The sequence below is a fragment of the Atractosteus spatula genome, chromosome 11 (genome assembly GCF_055471065.1).
Source record: "Atractosteus spatula isolate fAtrSpa1 chromosome 11, fAtrSpa1.hap1, whole genome shotgun sequence".
Classification (NCBI taxonomy): domain Eukaryota; kingdom Metazoa; phylum Chordata; class Actinopteri; order Semionotiformes; family Lepisosteidae; genus Atractosteus; species Atractosteus spatula.
This window is the reverse complement of record NC_142716.1, coordinates 47,359,625-47,378,697: the sequence shown is the minus strand read 5'-3', so window position 1 is coordinate 47,378,697 and position 19,073 is coordinate 47,359,625. Positions and strand designations below refer to the sequence as shown.

Genomic DNA, 19,073 nt, shown 5'->3' with positions numbered 1-19,073 from the left:
TTTTCTGGACAATCCACTTAAAGTACTTTACAGGTTAAGGGGACTCCCCTCCACACCACCAATGTGCAGCCCCACCTGGACGATGTGACGGCAGCCATAGTGCACCAGTACTCTCAGTGGGGAGGAGAACAGAGTGATGAAGCCAGTTCAGAGATGGGGATTATTAGGAGGCCATGACTGGTATAGGCCAGGGGGAAATTTGGCCAGAACACCAGGGTAACACCCCTACTCTTTTCAAGAAATGCCCTTTTTAATGACCATAATCAGGACCTCAGTTTTACATCTCATTTGAAGGATAGCACCTTTTTTACAGTATAGTGTCCCCATCACAATACTGGGGCATTAGGACCCATACAGACTGCAGGGTGAGCGTCCCCTACTGGCCCAACTAACACCTCTTCCAGCAGCAACCTTAGCTTTCCCAGGAGTCTCCCATCCAGGTACTGACCAGGCTCACACCTGCTGAGCTCCAGGGGGCTGCCAGCTGTGAGTGCCAGGGTGATATGGCTGCTGGCTGAATTATGCACCTTTGTAGATCGACACTACATTCAAATTGAATAAAAATTAGAAACACAGAAGATTAAGATTGTATGTAGAACTCTGTGCTTGACTTCCGTAAGATAAAATAAAGCACTCTTTAATTCTCACATTTTCAAAAGGAAGGATAATAATTAGAGATAATAGCAATGTTATATTTTGTTCCTTTTTTAAAATGAGGTTTAGTGTCCAAATGCTAATGATTCTTTTATATTTGGCAATAGCTTTGACATTAAAACGCTTCTGAGAAGCGCAAAAAACACACTTCAACTGGCACATTCAAAAGCAATTAGCTCCAAGCCTTCTTATGGAGTAAAATATTTTTTAAAATCCTCGTGACTAAGATGGAACACCTTGCCTTTATCCGATTAGCCAGTCCCTGCTATTGCACAGGAGATGCAATGTGATGGGAGAAAGCTTTGCATCAAAGCAAGTCATCAATATATGCAAACTATGCAGCCGGATTGAAGAGCAAGAGCACAACATGGACACCAGAGCAGGGATCTGTGACCCAAGAGCTAGTAAATCACAATGATGCTCTCGCACCCTAGAAATAATGAAACTGCACATCCATTTTTCTTTTTTCCATTTTCAGCTTCTTTCAATTCAGGGTCGTCGGGGAGCCAGAGCCTACCGTGGTAAACCGGTAGAAGGCAAAAGCCAATTAACCCACCGTTATGTTTACACTATGGTATGATACCAGAGCGCCTGGAGGAAATGCAAACGCAGGGAGAACATACAAACTCCACACAGACAGCACCTCAGGTCTGTAATCGGACACAGGGTTCCAATGCTGCGAGGCAGCAATGCTAACCACTAGCTACAGAATGAATAGGACCAGGGTAAATAAGAGCCCGAGTTGGGTGAAAGTCACTGAGAAAACCCCCATTCTTGCATGTTATTCGTAATGGTATTTTTAAAGTAAAAAAGTAATAACTAAAAACTGCAATTCCCACCTTCACAATACATAAACAGACCTAGAATTCCTGACCCCAGCAGTAATCTTTCATCATCTCCATAAGAAAAAGGAAAAAAAAAAGAACTCAAAAGCAACTTCATATCAATCTTTATTGTATTTAGAAATTCACGCATCAAATCCTTTACCATTTACATCAGGGAGAATGAGAGACAAGTTTAACTTCATGCCTTTTCCAGCAGGCCCGGTGCACTACAGGATGGGCTGAAATGAAAGATACGTAAAGTGCTTCTGTAGATGCATTAGAAAAAAAAAAAGTAAGATTGAAATGCCATGGCTCACACAGATAAGGGGGATACAAAATAAGAATGAAACAGTTCAAAGAAAGCAAGCTCAACCCAGGACAAGGCTGGACTTCCCCCCTGGTGGGTTCCTCCGGCCGGTCGGAGCAGCAGCAGGTACTGTTGGCGCCGAGGGCTGTGGTGCCTCTTCCTTCTGTTCCTGGACACTTTCAACCTCTTCTGAATTTTCTGCTAAACCAAATCACATCGTGAACATGCTTTCCTAATCACAAAGGACAGAACGCTACTATACATTCAAACTGAATTTTTCACAACCTGATCACCTCTGGTGATACAAAATGTACTGAAGTGCGAGAGAAAATAGTATCTGTGTATTTAACTCATTTGTCTCCTCAAATACTGAAGGCTCATGACCTCAGAACATTGTTTGCAGTTACCAACTCTTGCCCTGTCCGCTTTCATTTATTGTAAGGAAACTCAACTATAAGCAATGTTTAGGAAATTTAGGACTTGAGTTGCTACAGAAACACCACTGTAAAATGATACCACAAATAAAGAATATCCCATGACAGAGGTAAATTAAGTTTCTACACAAGTAAACACTTGACAGGTGCATGAATAATGCTAAGTCCACTTCACAGCCCATTATTATTTTGCTGGTCACATAATGTATTAGGATTTTCAGCAGAGCTGGATGTTCATTTGGGAAAATGAATTTTGTTTCCCTCCTACTAAAAAAAAAAGCTTACATTTCCAAAAGTATAACTGGCAATTCCCATGATTTTCTACTGACACTAGGCGAAAAGTATTTTAAATATTCACAGAAAAAAAAAGAAACTGCACAAGCTAACATTGGAAGACCAAATTAAAATTAGTCTTGGCCTGATATAGAAAGATAGCTTCCAAAAAAACAAAATGTTTTTTCACACATTAATAAGACAAAATATGGGTTTAACTCCAATACGCCACTGTTAAACTACTCCAGTACTTCACATACTAATTTGCACAACTGCTATTTCAACTCTAGGCACATCTGACTAGGTTTTATTGTTTCAATAGTGCTAAGAACAAAACAGCAAAACTATGACTAACACCACAGGAAGCAAAGGAAGGAACAATAAACGAAAATTTCACCTGGGGGCAAAATCTGTCTAAAAGTGAAAGCAAGTTAAATCCTAACTCTACAATTCACGACAATTCTTTTAGAAAACTCTGATCTGTGGCGCCACAATCAAAGCGAAAAATATACTGAAGCAGTCTGTCTTCAAGCATACTATCAAGCTGCTCTATACAGCCAGGAACAATGTGTGTATGACACTGCATAACTGGAAGACAGGGACACATCAAGTGGGAAAACAATAAGGCTCCCAAGCCTTTAAATCAGTTCCCATCCAGATAAACAAAGCAAAAGACAGTATTTATATTATGGTAATAAAATGAAAACAAAGCAGCAAACACACAAAGTAGGACCTGTACAATGTAGAACCCAAGACCCTTAAGTGCTCACACTGTATGTACGTGTAATCACCCTTTCCTTCTTACAGGCTGTGTGCCCACTTAAAGCTAGCACGCAAACATCAGTCTGGTATCGCCTACTGCTCCTTTAACGGCTTTTCAAACTTCATTTCTCAATACCGTGCATTTCTTTACCCCCCCCCTCCAAGTTAGGTATAACACAAGGACTAAACAACTTGGCTCAAAATAATTATTTTTCAATAAATTAAGTCCTAATGCTTAGAGATTTAGTAATGAAAGCCGTCAGGAGCCATAACTTAGAAATATGAGCAGATGTATTATATTGAGAAAAAAAAAATCTTACCAGCACTGGCCTTTTCGGTTTCTCCATCCTGCAAACAAACGGTAAATGGTAAGTCAGCAGTGAAGTTTACAGGAAAAGGCCAACTAAACTCTACAATATCAAACTTGATAGCTGGAACTGTTTTACTAGTTTAGAATTCTAGGATTTTAAGCTGAACCTCCTGCCTTTGAAAAACAAAGGTGGCAGCTGCAAAATGGCCATACAAATTTGCTTAATCCACATGCAGGCAAAAACAAAACTATATTCCTTAAAAATCTGTGTAATGACCCCTCTTAGTTTCTTAATGAAATGTCAAGCAAATATCTGCTATTATCATGTTCATTCCTGGATGTCAGGCACATCACTCAATGATGCAGTCAAGAGGACCATCCAGCACAGGGGTTCAATATCTGTATTGCTTAAGTACTTTAAATGTGTTTTGATAAACAAACATAAGAACCGAATTCTGCCATCAAACACCCCCATGCAAAACCATGCCTATTCAAGGAGCATGAAACCGTTCCAGGTACCGACCCCAGTTTTTGCTTCCTCCGAGACAGTGTTGGTCTGTACAACAGGCTGGGGGTGACACCTCCTCAGGGGAGCTGAAGGCTCACCACTGAATATACCTGTGGGCTTCCCACCTGCAAAGACACCAGGCAAGTGTGCTTATTAAATAGAGCACCATCTGCCTTGGTTTCTATTTGTTACTGGCAAAAGGAGCAAGAAGAAACAGAAAAAACAACAAACAAGAGAAAGTCTTTTTGAAGACAAAAACAGAATTGATTTTTCAAATCAAATCAAGCTCGTGTAAAAAAAGCAAGAATGCTTTAAGTTAAAGAATTAAAATCACTTATTTGCAATGATATTGGTTGTGATTTTACCTAACAAGAATATGAATTTCAATGCAGAAGACTTTTAGACAAAAACAGGTTAATACTGTACAGTACATATCCCTCAAAAAGGAGTCGCAGTAAATCCCTTGTTAATTAAGTGCAAACCATTTTCAATCAGCTATTGTAATTCAACAATAACACACTCAAGAAGGCACTGAATGAACTTCAGCAGCAAGTGAATACCCTTTCATTAGAGATTTGGCATCAGAGCTCCCAAGCACAAGTTTATAATGTAGCTACTTGGGCACTGCTCTCTTATGAAAGAAAAGTTTTAATGCTTGTATGCTGAACAGAGCTCAGTGTTGGCAGTGTATTTTTTAGCAGTTTTCTTTGGTATCATATTACCTATAAAATAAATGAGAAATCCTGTCATTCAGACCCTCTCGTGTACATATAAACGAATTGTAACTGTAGTCATTCAGATACAGAGTTGAAAGCTAAAGGATATTATATCAGATTTAAGAACAGCTGCAAAAGATTGGAGGCAACCTCTCTCATTTGGTGGCAAGTAGCTAACTGATTTAAGGTTTCCATCCAGATGCCAACAATATGGCTGTGTATCTTATTCAAGAGGCCCACAAGCCTGTGTGTAGAAAAGGCGATTGTTAAAATGAACTTTTCAATTGTTACTACTTGTGTCCTCAGGTTATTGTTTCAATATTGTGTAAAACAGGTGTTCTATAAATAGATTCATGAAAAACACGCAAAAATCCATCATCTTCCCAAAAAAGTAATATAACTTATGTTCCTTTAAAATCTCTCCTAACATGAATCTCTCCTAACAGGCACATTACTTAAACTACTTATTGGCACTGAAATACCTCCTGCTAAATACATTAATAAACAGGTTAAGTCCAAGAATTCGGTATAAAAAAAATACTTCAGGACTACTTAAAAATGACAAGTCAAGCCCAAGCACACAGTAAGTGGCAAGCTACATGGGTGGGTTAAATTGTTTCACATCTACAATGTGAAAATGTGTCTTAGTCCATCCAACAGACTGGTATTATGCAATCATGCTTCCTAGCCATGCTTAAAACCATTCAGAAAAACTATTTTAAAAAAACTCAAGAAATCAAGCTGTATCCGGCTATTGCTGAATGGCATTCTAGCTAAAACTAGGACAATTCTTGAGGCACTGGTGTCTAGTACACTTCAAGTTTGCAAGCTGCAGTACATGTATGTGAATGCAAACAGGTGGGAAAGGACACCATTGTGAACTTACAGGATGGTGCCAAGGGCTTAATGGTGAGTCTTTAAATCTCTAATGTGGATCCATGATCAATCTACCCACAGTAATAATGAAAACTGCTGCACTTCCACCTACTGAAGTGGTAAGATGTTAATAAACAGCCTCTGGTCACAGTGAGTGCAGACATATTATAGGAGACCAACAGTACTGAAATGCAAAGAATAGGAGGACAAAGGTGTACAGAAGGATGACTCATCAGGGCCAGCTGCCAGCTGGGCAGCGCCTGCAACAGGATGCTGGACACTTCACTGAGGCGAATGGCGATTTCCCCGAGTGGGAGAGGAGAGCTGCGGTTTCGGTATCTACCCGGCGGGTTGTTCCTTCTGTGAGCGTGGGGGTCCTCGGGCTCGGCGAAGATGTTGGAGGCGGTTCGGTTCTTGCGAGTGTTCTGGGCTTTGCCCTCGTCGTCTCCGGTGCCGAAGGAGATGTTGGAGCCTCCGCCCGGTGGCCGCAGCACCCTGTGAGGGGGCCAGGAGACAAGCGCATGTCACACCACGCCACGCCACGCGTGTGCACTGCAGCACCGCCCTGCCGCACGGACAGGCAATGCTGACACACCAGCAGACGAGCTGCCCTCGTCGTCTGAGGATTCCCTCGAGCAAACGCGCAACACGGTGACAGATTCAAGTCTCGGACCCATAAGGAGCGGTAACCCTTTAAAATCACAACCATCCGCTTGCATAAAAACGAGGGAGGCTATATAACGCCTGGAGGGGGGACAGAAAAAAGAAACCCATACCAGATCAATGCAAAAATAAGACATCAGAGCCAACCAGCCATCTGCTTTGCTTCGCAGATAAACCAAAATTCACCTGCGCATTTGCACGCTTTACATGTCACTTTTGAATAACATGCAAATACGGGGCGCAGGGATGCGTCACTTAAAAACACGTTTCCGCCCTTAGCAAGCGCCCGTGTCAACCCCAGAGGAGGCGGCGCCGCGCCTCCGCAGTCGCCGGTACCTCGCTAACCCTGGGGAAAATGGATGCGCTCAGCCCTTCTCGGCGGCCACGACCCCCCGCCTTCCCCTCCTTCCTCATGGAAAGATCATGTCTACCAGCTGGCTCGGAGCAGCTGTCCGAGCCCCCGGGAGGGCAGACGCTCGCTTGTCAGTATCGGGGTACAGCAGCGCCTGGTGCGCACACACAAAAAAAACTGCCCACAGCGAGCCGGACCGGCTGAACCAGACGCCCTGCAGCCCCTGCGCACAGACATGAGCTCATGCCTCCCCACACGGGCTGCACAGCACCCACAAAGGACTCGGATTAAGCAAAAAAAAAAAAAGAGAGACCCCACCCAACGGACGAAGAGAAAAGGGGGCAAAAAAAATGAAAGAATTAACGTTAGTGTCACAGCGTTACAATAACAACGACACAAGTCGAGAACCGGCGAATTACAAAAAAAAAACCCGACTTCTTTCCAACAACGCCTGCAAAAAAAATAATAATAAGGAAGGTTTCATGTCTTCAGAAGAAAATTTACGAGATTATGACGGGCACTAACAAAATTGTGCTAGAAAGGAAAGCACTGCTAACACTAAGCCAAGCCCAAACTGTTAAAGCCATAGACGATTAACAACATAATCCTTTAGGGAAGGGGGGAAAAAACGGAATAAACTCGTGACGTCCAGAGGAGCAATATTTAATCAATCAGTATTTAAATGACACGACTCTGGGGGTAGGATATACCCCCCTCGTTATATCGCTTATCTGGCAATGCCGCACCAGCACACGAGGAGGGGTTTTTTTTTTGTGGAAAGTGGACGAGATTTAGTTGAAAACGCAGAAGGCTCAGTCCAGATCGCGTTATCCCACTGCCAACTCCCCGTTCGGGTCGGGATACGAGGCGGCTGAATGGCAATTTAGCGACAGAAAATGAGGTCGTCTGAGTACTGAGCCACACTACCGGAGTGTGCATCTCCCCTACATCTGAGAAGGGTGAGGCAATGGAGGAGGAGGAGGAGGCGGCGGGGGGGGGGGGGGTTGTTCAATATTATTTTTTAGTTCTTAACAACACTTAAACGCGGATCTTGCGCCCGGGGTAAGATTTACAACTCGTCTCTCTCTCTCTTTTTGGTGTATTTGCCACCCCCCCCCCGACCACCACCACGACGAAGAGAGCACATCTTAACTCCGCTGCCCGGCTGGGGGTGGGGGTGATCTTTTCCTTTAAAATAAAGTTCTTACCACAAAAAAAAAACCCCATCCTCCACCGTAATCGATCACAAAAATAAAAAAAAAACCGCACACAACATGGGTTAACGAGGCATTAAAAAATTGCTCTCTGCCCTCGTCCCCTGATCGCGGAATGGGGGGTATTTTTCCCCCCTCCCCTCTCAAAAGAAGGCCGGCCCTGCCGCCAGGGCCCCCCCCCAGACGGACGCTATTTGTACCGTTTGTGCTGAAATCGGGGCAAATCGTGCGCCCCATCATTAATAAGATAACGGGCTTCCATTTTCCTTTTGTCTGCGCTCAACCGTCACTCTCTCTCTCCTACCTGGAACTGTTTTTCGAGCTGGGGTCCATCCCCTGGAAGGTGGTCGTCGTCGTCATTTTTTCCACAAGTTTCTGTCTTGTTTTCAACGCAGTTCGGTAATAATAATAATAACAACAAAAAAAAAATGTTCGGGGGGACGACTGTACGCAGAGGGGAGGGAAAAAAAAAGGCTGCGATGCGAGTAAAAGAGAGGGGGGAGGTCGGTCGGTGGTGGAAATCCTGTCCTCTCTCTCTCTCTGTCTCTGGCTCCACCCGGCTCTGACTAAACCAGAACCCTACTGCGTGAGGCTATAACGTCGGTTTTTTTTTCCGGCATTTTAAATCCCCACCCACGGGACGGAAGGGGGAGGCGGGGGTGGGAGGAGTCTTCGCCGTGATTGGCTCCCGTCTTCGGCGTCTTCCCTTGTGATTGGGTCAAGGCGCCGCCCGTCAGCGTCAACTTCGGGGGGGGGGGGGTTTTGCTGCCTTTTCATTGGCTGCGTTTCGAGAGGAAAAAAAAGGGTTCAACGGTTCACACCCCCCCCCCCCGCGTTCTTTTTTTTTTAAAAATTTGAATCTCTGCGCTGGGTGGCATTTGGGGATAAAATCTGGAAAAAAGGTAGCATTATAAAAGTACAGAAATTACAGTCCCGTATTATACTGCTTTATTTAAGTCCCTACAGCTCAAGACAAGCGCGACGGCGATTTCATCAAACCAAGACAACTGACACAAGCTAAATAACTACATACAGCAGCTACATGACTAGGCTGCACTCGTGTGTCTTCTTATATCCTTTATTTATTTATTTTTAATTCAGACTTTGTGCCATTATTGTGGTCTTTTAAGGCACCTGCTAGCTGATACTAGAGCTGGGGCTAAAAAAAAAAAAATGAGATTGTATTGTAAACTCTGATTAAGTCTATCGAGACTAAAAGCTGCAGTGACTTGGGTACGAAACAACATATTGAAAAAGCAATGCGGGGGATTAAATATATCGTGGCAACACCGGGACAGCTATTAAAACTAAACGAAATTAAGTCTTAAGATCTTAGATCGTTTTTATTTATTTTTTTTGCCGAAACAATTACAACTTGTTCCCTTGGTTGAAGTACACGTCTTCGCGTGGTCTATCGTGCTGCAGTGCAATTGCCCCAGGGAAATCCTTCCTTGTTGTTTCTGTTTGTATGATCAGTTTTTATTCAAGAAAATAACCGTGTCCTTTTATTTCTGACCGGTTCGGGGGTGAAAGGCTCCAGTGCCCCCCGCTTAGCTGCACTTCTCGCACAATAGACCTACTGTGCGCACAGAAATCGCCCCGGCTGTTCCTCCGGCTCTGACCGTCTTTAACCTCGCACACATCCGTCGGCACAGACAAGATAAGTCCCTGAACACAGTCCCCCCAGTGCAGTCTCCCATCAGCGAGCTAGAGAACTGCCCGCTCAGCTGTGCTTTGAAATCTCAGGTCACTTCAAACTCGCAGCCTCTCTGACATCGCGCAACTCCAGCAGTGTTTAACTCCTCTAGGGGGGGTTATCCTCCAGCTGCCAGCTCTAAGATGTGGGCCTTACCTCTGAAGTGACCACCGCCTGCACAATAAACCCGAACTGTTTCCATCAGGGCATTTAGACTTCCTAGATCGTGTAAGTGCAACACAGCTGGCATCATCTTGCCTCCCCGTGTCTATAAGCCTGCTCAATCGCACAAGCAACTGTTCATTTTTTATTTTCTTCATGTATCTTAATTGATGAGCCAACTTTTTGTCCAGTTTGCACAGTGTGGATTATTGAAAGCTTCCGACTTGCTCTCCCATCTTAAGTTTTTTTTTTCTCCTGTTAATGGATTCATGTTGTGCTGAGTGCATTAAGTATTGTGTACACCTGCCTGCAAACCAAATTTCCCAACTGGGGACAATAAAGGAAGTACTTTGCGCATTGAACAATATTCAGTGGAGAATCTAGAAGACATTCACCGGTCACAGAAGCCAGAAATGACATCGCAACTTAGCATGGAAATATTAAAATCAACAAAAAAATCACTGCAATAACCAGATATGATCATAATACAGTAAGTACCCTTATTAAAGTTTTTTCTGCACAGAAGAGCTCTGGGAACGACTTCCCTGACTGGAAAATATTCACCGTCAAAGCGGACATTGTTTTTATACAGCTCCGAGTGCTTCCTTATGCCTGGAACAAAATGCCCAGCCAAAGCTGTCACCATCAATGCTCTGGGATCCTTCAAGATAGGCTGAGATTCTGGCACTGGGGGTGAGGTTTGTTCAGTTCACCCATGCTGTGCCTGTTCAGAGCCCTCAGCATTTGTAAGAAGAAAGGTATGTCACCCTCTGATGAAACATTATTCTCCAGGGCCAGCTCATATCTGTGCTTCCAAAGAACATTTAGATGCCACAACAGATTTGCAAAGTGTTCCCAGGCCAGCATTTCACCTGGATTCATCATCCACTACGCAGAACCTTGGCTACGTCCTTACAACAAATGCGTTCTATAAACAAACGTTCAATTAAACAAAACATCCAGGAGTGATCCAAAGGAGTGTTAAGCATCTTCTGTCCATACCAACGATCCTGCACATCTCTTGCATTGCAGCCTGTTTCCACAGCACTAAGCCCACATGCTAAATACACCTCCATTCCACAGGGATGTACTGTACAAATACGAGCACCTTAGATGTCCATACTGCATCTACGATTCCGTGTTGAGGAAACTCCCCAACAGGAGTCTGGCCCCAAATCTCCATCTCCACAAGACATTCAAGACATGAGAGGAACTGTAGTGCATCTCAACACTGATCTGTTCTTCAATTGGAAGTCATGTGTTCAGATCGCACTCCCACCACCAGCCTCAATGTTAAACTTATTTTAAAAGACACTCTAGTTCACTAACGATATTGAGAACGCCTGTTGTTAGAAGGAGCTGTTAAGCCACAGAACCAATACTGCAGTCAGATGGTTAACTTGTTTCCTTTGACTCCCATCTAAATCTAAAATGCTTAACTACAAATAAGACCCTGCATCACCTTTGGAATTAAGGTTTTCATTTAAACTGTCGAGTTTGTTAAACGCATGTGTAGATGGGGATTAAAATAATTAAAATCTTAAATTGTGGGGGTTTTTTATTGGAAAAAAAAAACAAGGAAGCTGGACTTGTAAGAGAATAATGCAAAACAAAATGTGGAGTGTATCTGTTACCTATGGTCAGTTTGTGAACAGATCCCTGAACAAAAATAAGGAACAGATTAATAAAAAAAAATCACTCTTCTATGTCACAGCCATTAATGAATCCCTTTCTGCACAGCAGTTATATACACCAGCTTATATGGAAAAATCTCACACTTAAGTTAACCTTATGTTTTTCATGCAATGAAAAAGGCCACAAAATGTGCATCTTACATAGAAGTAATTTAAATGCTCTGATTTTTAAAAAGCACTCTTAATCACAATATTTTTTACAAAACCCTAGGTGATATTTTCAATTTATGACGTTTGTTCCCTTTAATATAACATTCCAGATATCACTGGCTGACCTTTTATTAGACAGACAAAAATAAGTTTAAAAAAGAGAATCATTTTATTTTAACAAGAAATTTATTAAACAATACAGATGTTTGACTTGACTCAGAAACACTATCAGGTTTCTTTTTACCATATGGCCTAATCAAACTATGCTTAAGACAAGTTTCATTCTACACATAATCACTACAAATAAAAAAAGATATAAAATTTATCTTCTGATAATGATAAAAGAAAAATAAATCAGAAAACCAGTAATTCTCAATCTCCCAAAGAATGAGCTGAAAAAATAACTTACTGGGTTCATTTTGGAAAGACGCCACCAGAATTCCCAAAATTGTGGGATCAAATTCCCATTTTGCTTTCAGCATTTTGGTCAGAAAATGTCAGAAGGGCCACTTCAAAATAGCTAGAAGAGTGTGTGCCATCATGTGAGGTTATTTATGTACATAAAGAGAAACAGAAGAATGAAAACACTATACAACAGTAGTTAAGATAACTGTGAAAACCTCTCTACCTCTGTACTGAATTTATCCTGTGGTGATAATGGGAAGAGTTTGCAAAGGAACAGTATCTGGAAAGGTCTTTAGGTCTTTTTTTGAAGATGCTTTTAGTAGAGGCCTCCTGTTTGTTGCTGAAACACGTCAATTGTATCTTCATCTTCCATTTCCAACTGTTTAAGAGGGGGGAAAAAAAAGATTACATGTGGGAAATGATCAAATTCACAGAGGAAATGTTTCCACTGACTTGGAAGTGCTAATTTAGTACCACTACTACTAGTAGGGCAGTTCTGCAGACTGTCAGGATCATGACAATGTAGGGTAGCTGAACAGAGACATCTGCATCTCAACTGCTCATCCAGCATGGCAGAAATTCCATTGTCAGACAAATGTCAAAATCAATTGCTTGTTTGTGTAGGCCACAAACTCAAAGCCACTGAACTGGAATACTGCATATAGATGAATCTGAGTGGCTTGGGTGTGCATGTAAGAGACAAAATCCCCAAGCTTAAAGGAAAGAACAGGTTCCCAGATAAAACAAAAAAAAACACTAACATTTAAACCTAAACTGTTTTGCACATACATGTATTTCATAAACACCATCTGTTTTTTTTTTGTTACATAAATTGTAACTCATGTCAGATTGATGAAAGGTCAGGAGTGACTCCATTGTAAAGACAGTACAGCTATTTCCACAGTATTGAATCTCTTTTTGAGGAAAACAATCATACAGGACTCGCCAGAAACACTCCACCTAGTTATGCACTGTGCATGATGAAATACACTATTTCAGAGGGCAGCAGTTCATTCCCTCATTAGGAACGAGAGAGTCAGGATCTGTGTGGCCAGGGCTCTCACCTGTGCAGGCGTGTCTGTCTCATTGATTGGCTGCCCATCAAACCGGAATCGGATTTGCCTCATCGTCAATCCCTGTAAGGAGGAACAACCAGGCTTGTATCAACCAGGCTGGTCAGCAAACTGTTGATCACAAAAGCAGTCTGCCAGTAAACAGGCAGAGCTGCAGGGAAATACTGAGAAGCCCTCTAACACATATGCACAACCCCACATCCATAGTAAGCAGGTTGTTCAAATAGTTTTTTCTACACAGTGTTTTGGAAAAAGACCTTTTACCTCTTGGTGGGGGGTATGGTGTTATTTTGCATCACCAGATATCGGGCTAACCTGTAGTTCCTTACTTAAACACCATAATGCACACCAAGCCATCCCAAAATAAACACATTTTACTTAATAGAGCAATGCTGCTAGGGAAATAATCCTAAACCAACCTGACAAGCCTCTGAGGAGTTTGGATTAAAAGCATCATTCCGCAGAGTACACCTGCACACCTAGGACTAAGAAGCAGGGGATGTTTTACATTAAACACCAGTAACACTGAGCCGTCTATCTGAACAGCTTCTAGTGCCTTAGGCATCTTACATAAAAAACATTCAAAGAAGAATAAAAATCCCTAAATGTTTCCCACATGTACGTAACTTGTCACTCATAATAATGTTACCGTTGCATTTGAAAATGAAGGAATACACACATACCATTTACAAAATATTCTATAAAGCTCTGAAGCATTTTAAGCCTCTGGGGAAACTGAAACTCCAAGGATGTCAGTGACCAATGTCTGATGTGCAGAAATGGCATTAAAAGCTGAGTGCCTGCCTCCAACCCAAGGCTGTGCATGCCCCCACCCCCACACGCTGCTCCCCAGCCGTACCTGTCTCTCGCAGTAAGCTTTCATGAGTTTGCTGAGTGGCGTGTGTCTCTTGATCTTAAACTGCACCACGGACCCATCCTGCCCCGCCACCTTCAGGTTAATGTGGTCGTTGTTTTCCGTTTTCACTCCTTCCTAAAGGACAGAAGCCACAAGATACAGTAAGAACCTGCTCATTCTGTGGGAAGCCTCTGCCTGGTGAGTCTTCACATTGTTATCCTTCTTCTTCCCTGTTTGGCACTGTCCATATACCCAAGCGGCAAACAGGGCAAATTACTCAAGTCTACAGATCCACCCAACAGAGGGAAACAAAGGAGATGCTGCAGCTCAACTTAGGTTTTTTTTGTGAAAAACATAAAATCAGGATAGAACTTCTTCAAGAGTCTTCCTTCTTCACATTCTTCATCTGGAATCTGAGACTGGATTCCCGTTGGTAAGAGGGAGTCTGGTAAGAATGCATTAATGAAGAACACCGCGATGAATCTACTCCAGGTTGTTTATACTGCTTCTAGATCTATGAAAAACTCCCGCCAACTAGAAATGCTTCTATATCAAATCCCCACCTTAGCATGTACGACATATTTTGTTCTCAGGGATAGATATTCTTAAGCAAGAGGGACTGCAGAATACATCTTATTCAAGTGACTACAGAAACGTTCACACAAAATGAAAATAAATGGGTTGTATTCGTGTCACATCACCCATGTCTTCTTTGTAAAAAAAAAAGTTTAAGACCTACACGTACACTGCACAAGTGATTGACACAGAAGGCCAACCACAAAACTTTAACCTTCCGGTGCAAAGTGTACTCAGCTAAAACCACCCCTGAGAGTTGGGAGCTTGAAATAAGAAGAAGGGATTAATGAATCGGTAAGACTGGCTCAGCGAGCATAAACTAGATGTTGTTCAGAAAAAGCCCAACGATGGTTGCAAGGCCTGTAAGAAGCTTTAAGCCACGCGGGCCTTGCTTTTAATTCTACAGAAACATTTCGCAGTTCCCCCCAGATTCTTATCTGTCCTCCTGTGCTTACTCCTCTCCTTCCACTGCGTGGCACTGTCTCCAGCAAAAATCCCGAGTCCCATGGAATAAGACAACAGTCACTTTAAAAGGTAAAGCTGTGAAGCAAACTGTCCCCACAGCTTATCTTCCATAACACTGAAACCCACAAAACTTTTTTTTCCAGCGCTTAAACAACAATACACCTAAATCTCTACAGAAAAATGAAACCCCCTTAAAACAGTTTAGTGGTTTTAATTCTACAAACAGAGGGTACGTAAAAGTGCACAGTATAAAAGTATAAAATCCAAATATTTCTTGGATTAGAGACTGAAAAACCAAATGTTTTGCATTCAGCACATACATGTTATGAATTAGAATACTTAACGTCTGTTCACAACTTATTATAAGTCTACAATCTCTACTTATGATTTAAAACCACTATCTTACTCATGCGATTTTGTGTGTCTGGGAAAAGTAATGTAAACATTGACGAATGACTTCAGTTGTCCAGGTTTAAAAAAAAAAACACCTTTGTGTCCATGAAAATATCTCCACGCCCGTGGGAAAGGTCTGACAACTACACTCCCCCCCCCCCACCACAGACAGACAGCGAGACCAACCGCGCACGGAAGAGCAGCACTGAGGCCATCTGGTGAGCACCATCATCTGCTCAGGTAGAGAGCGGAGGTGGGACAGATGATGTATCCGTAAGGGTCTTCTTTATTTCTGACCAAGGCCGGCCCCCGACCCCTGTGTCGTGGAGGAGGTCGCCCTTCCTTAGAAGTGGCTCAAAACTTCGGGTGGAAGGTGCGCTCCCCCCCCCCCCCCACCCCACCCCACCTCACCTCCCCGTCTCTCCCGACGCCAGACATCCCAAACCCGGCGTCTCCCGAACCGGACGGGGAACGGCGAGGGGAGGAAAGAGACGAGCCCGGCACCACCGACGGCGGTGATCCCGGGAGAGAGGGGGCATTAGCGGGCAGACCGGACCGCCGGGGTGTTTTGAAGAAATGAACTCCCAATGAGCGCGCAGCCCGCAACACGCGAGGTCCACACTGGGCCCAAAACAAGGGCAGCAGACCGGGCCCCTCGCCCCAGGACCGGGCCCCCCGGCCGCTCTCCGCGGCGCTCCGCACAAACGGGCCACTCCTCGATCTTAAAAACGACTACTAAAAGAAAAAAAAAAAGTTTAAGATATTTTCTGATTGCCCGCCTCTGCAGGCTCGCTCACATCCCTTCCGGTGCTAGTCCAGCGGTATATTTCGCCGATCGCTTGGCTCACAAGTAAGCGGAGATACCGATCAATCGATCTCGCTCAGGAAATAACGTAGATGAGGAAGATGCGGGCATTTCGTAATCAGCTTTTTCTTTTGCTCACCTTGGGTTTTTCGTCCGCCATAGCTTTCCTCTCCGCGTCTTTCTACGCCGCCACACAAAGAGTCAGCCGGGAGCGCGCACGTCCTCGCCGCCGACTCATTAAACCGGCATTGCGTGCGCGGGCACGAGACATTGCTCGTCCGCGGCGCCCGCTGCTCACTGGACGGGGGCGGTCACGAGGGCCGGTTCTCCGCGCTCGCCTAGGCGGGAGTGACGTCATCCACGTTATTGGCCGCCGCGCCGCCGCTCGTGCACGCGCATGGCGAAAAAAATTATGTTCATCTTTTTTAAATTTGTTTTGTTTTACACGGATAGAGAGACGCATAAAGGAATCTCACTCGACCGAAAAGTAACGTTTTTCTCATTCCCTGGCTTCTGGGATAGACATGTAAAACAACATTCATAATTATAGTGTATTCTGGGAATGTAGGTGACCAAAGGACAATTTCTGGAAAATTCTGATGGAGCAGGCTGTGGAAGCCATCTTGTTTTCCTGTGTGGTGGGTTGTTTTTCACCAGTTACAAATTATCCACAGTACAAAGACACAGTCAAACCCTTTTTTCAGTTAAAAGCGAGACATTTTCCAAGGTGTTAATAATTAGCTTTACTCTTCGCGGGATAAAGTAATCCTTTTGTAAATGCCAAAATTCCAATTCCATGACATAACTTTATGAATTTGCCAGTTAAAATAAACATTACCCTGAGTTGTGCTTTCCAACATTTCAGGCATATGAAATGCAAGATTTACTGGGACACTGGGGAATTGATTTTTTCCCCCCAGTTGCTCATGGTTCACCGCAGGGGCAGGCCCTATCTTCATCATAGGAATAGTAATTACCTATATCTTATACCTACACCACTTACCCTTACCTTTAGATTCTTAAAGTAAGAAAAGCAATCTTGCAAAACTTTTTTCTTTTAAAGCTTATATTCATATATCACATAATTTATAGTGGTTCCTTCATGCTCTTTGACACTTAAATCCACACCTGAAGAAGGCTCCACGGCCGAAACGTTGTGTTCTCTTTCTTCTTTTTTTCAGCATGGAATAAACCTATTACTTGTTCCTATAATAATCAGTGTTCAACATTTAAGTGTTGACACACTGTATAGTGTGGCTATAATAATCAGTAGTTCAGGTGGGTAGCTGCGTCAGCATGCGTAGGCTGCAAAGGAACAAGTAATAGGTTTATTCCCTGCTGAAGAGAGAAGAAAGAGAACACAACGTTTCGGCCGTGGAGCCTTCTTCAGGTGTCAACAGTAGTAGTAATAACAACAGAATTTCTGTTTCATGTAGTTCTAAATGTTTGATGCTGTATCTGGTGTGTTTATTGAGAAGGATTTGTGGTTGGTCGTTTTTCTAAATAAACATGGACTGTTAAAGGTATTAGTTCAGGTGGGTAGCTGCGTCAGCATGCGTAGGCTGCAAAGGAACAAGTAATAGGTTTATTCCATGCTGAAAAAAAGAAGAAAGAGAACACAACGTTTCGGCCGTGGAGCCTTCTTCAGGTGTGAGAGAGACAGGGCAGTAGGCAAAGGTAAAGTAGCGGGAGAACAAAGGTTGGGAGGGAGGAGGAGTGAGAGGCGGGAGTAGGGGACAGAAAGAGAGGCCAATCAAGAGGTGTGAAGTCAGAATGGGTGCAAAGAGGTGTGAAATGAAACTTCCAATGAATGGAGAAAATTTAAAAGAACATTAGTCTGTCGTTAAGGGAAGGGAGAATGTGTGATCCTAGCTGTAGAATAATTTTAGTTTCGGTGGTCTTTCTGATGTATGAATTCGGAAAACCGTCTTTGAGAACACAGACGGAGAGATTAGAGTGGTCGTGGCCGTCAGAGGTGAAATGAGAAACAATGGGCTTGGAGAGATCTTTAATCTTCACAGCCCTGACATGTTCTCTGAAGCGGTCTCCGAGTCTCCTTCCTGTTTCTCCAATGTAGATGGCTGGGCATTTACTGCAAGAGATACAGTAAATAAGGTTGCTGGAGGTACAAGATGCTGTCTGGGTGATCCGGAATTGTCCTGAGGGGCCTTGAATGAGTGTGGTGGTGGCTGTGTACTTGCAGGTGATACAGCGAGTTCTGTTGCAAGGAAAAGTGCCAGGTGTGGATGGTTGTTTAGGGCGGTCAAGGGAGCTGTGAACAAGGAGGTTACGCAGATTAGGTGGTCGGCGATATGAGATGATAGGGCGATCAGAAAAGAGGGCCCCAATGGAGGGATCATCCTATAGGATGGAAAAGTTGTGGTTAATGGTCCTGGGGATAGGAAGTGTGTTAGGGTGGTAAGGAAGCACCAAAGGAATGCGGTTGTTACGGCGGGAGTTCCTGATCGGGTTGATGGTCCGGGGGGTGTTACATGCTGATACGATGGGGCGTCCCTGACCTCTACAAACGATATATTGATGACTGCGTCGGTGCCGCCACATGCTCCAACGATCAGCTTGAGTTCTTCCTGCACCATTTCACCAACTTCCACCCGTCCCTCAAATATACGGTTAACATATCTTCCACTACTCTTCCGTTTCTAGACATCAACTTCTCTATCAACTACCCCCGACTGTCCACTTCAGTTTATTACAAACCCACGGATTCACACAGCTACCTCCTGTACAGCTCATTTCACCCCAACCACACTAAAAACTCTCTTCCTTTTTCACAGTTCCTTAGGTTACGACGATTATGCAGCGACGACATCGACTTCGAGAACCAAGCCCTCGAAATGTACTCATTTTTCATCAACAGAGGATACCCCAGCAGTGTGATTGACAG

General features: G+C 43.5%; 2 protein-coding genes across 3 annotated transcripts; both read right to left on the bottom strand.

Annotated features, from left to right (window-relative positions):
* Positions 1-1,587: 1,587 nt before the first annotated feature.
* On the bottom strand, positions 1,588-8,483 carry LOC148824222 (jupiter microtubule associated homolog 1-like). Of its 2 annotated transcripts, none has more exons than XM_088926893.1 (5): positions 8,198-8,483; positions 6,008-6,159; positions 4,088-4,197; positions 3,575-3,602; positions 1,588-1,986 (listed from the first exon to the last, which is right to left on the bottom strand). In XM_088926893.1, the coding sequence occupies exons 1-5, from the start codon at positions 8,251-8,253 to the stop codon at positions 1,847-1,849; spliced, it is 486 nt and encodes a 161-aa protein (XP_088783019.1). In that variant the 5' UTR covers positions 8,254-8,483; the 3' UTR covers positions 1,588-1,846. The 2 variants fall into 2 exon arrangements, with proteins under 2 accessions (XP_088783019.1, XP_088783020.1); XM_088926894.1 differs by having other exon boundaries at positions 1,588-1,983.
* A 3,262-nt stretch (positions 8,484-11,745) lies between these two features.
* Positions 11,746-16,405, bottom strand: sumo2b (small ubiquitin like modifier 2b). Its single transcript, XM_088926895.1, has 4 exons — positions 16,308-16,405; positions 13,933-14,064; positions 13,065-13,136; positions 11,746-12,379 (listed from the first exon to the last, which is right to left on the bottom strand). Exons 1-4 carry the CDS (start codon positions 16,326-16,328, stop codon positions 12,317-12,319), a joined length of 288 nt encoding a protein of 95 aa, XP_088783021.1. The 5' UTR covers positions 16,329-16,405; the 3' UTR covers positions 11,746-12,316.
* Positions 16,406-19,073: the final 2,668 nt, after the last annotated feature.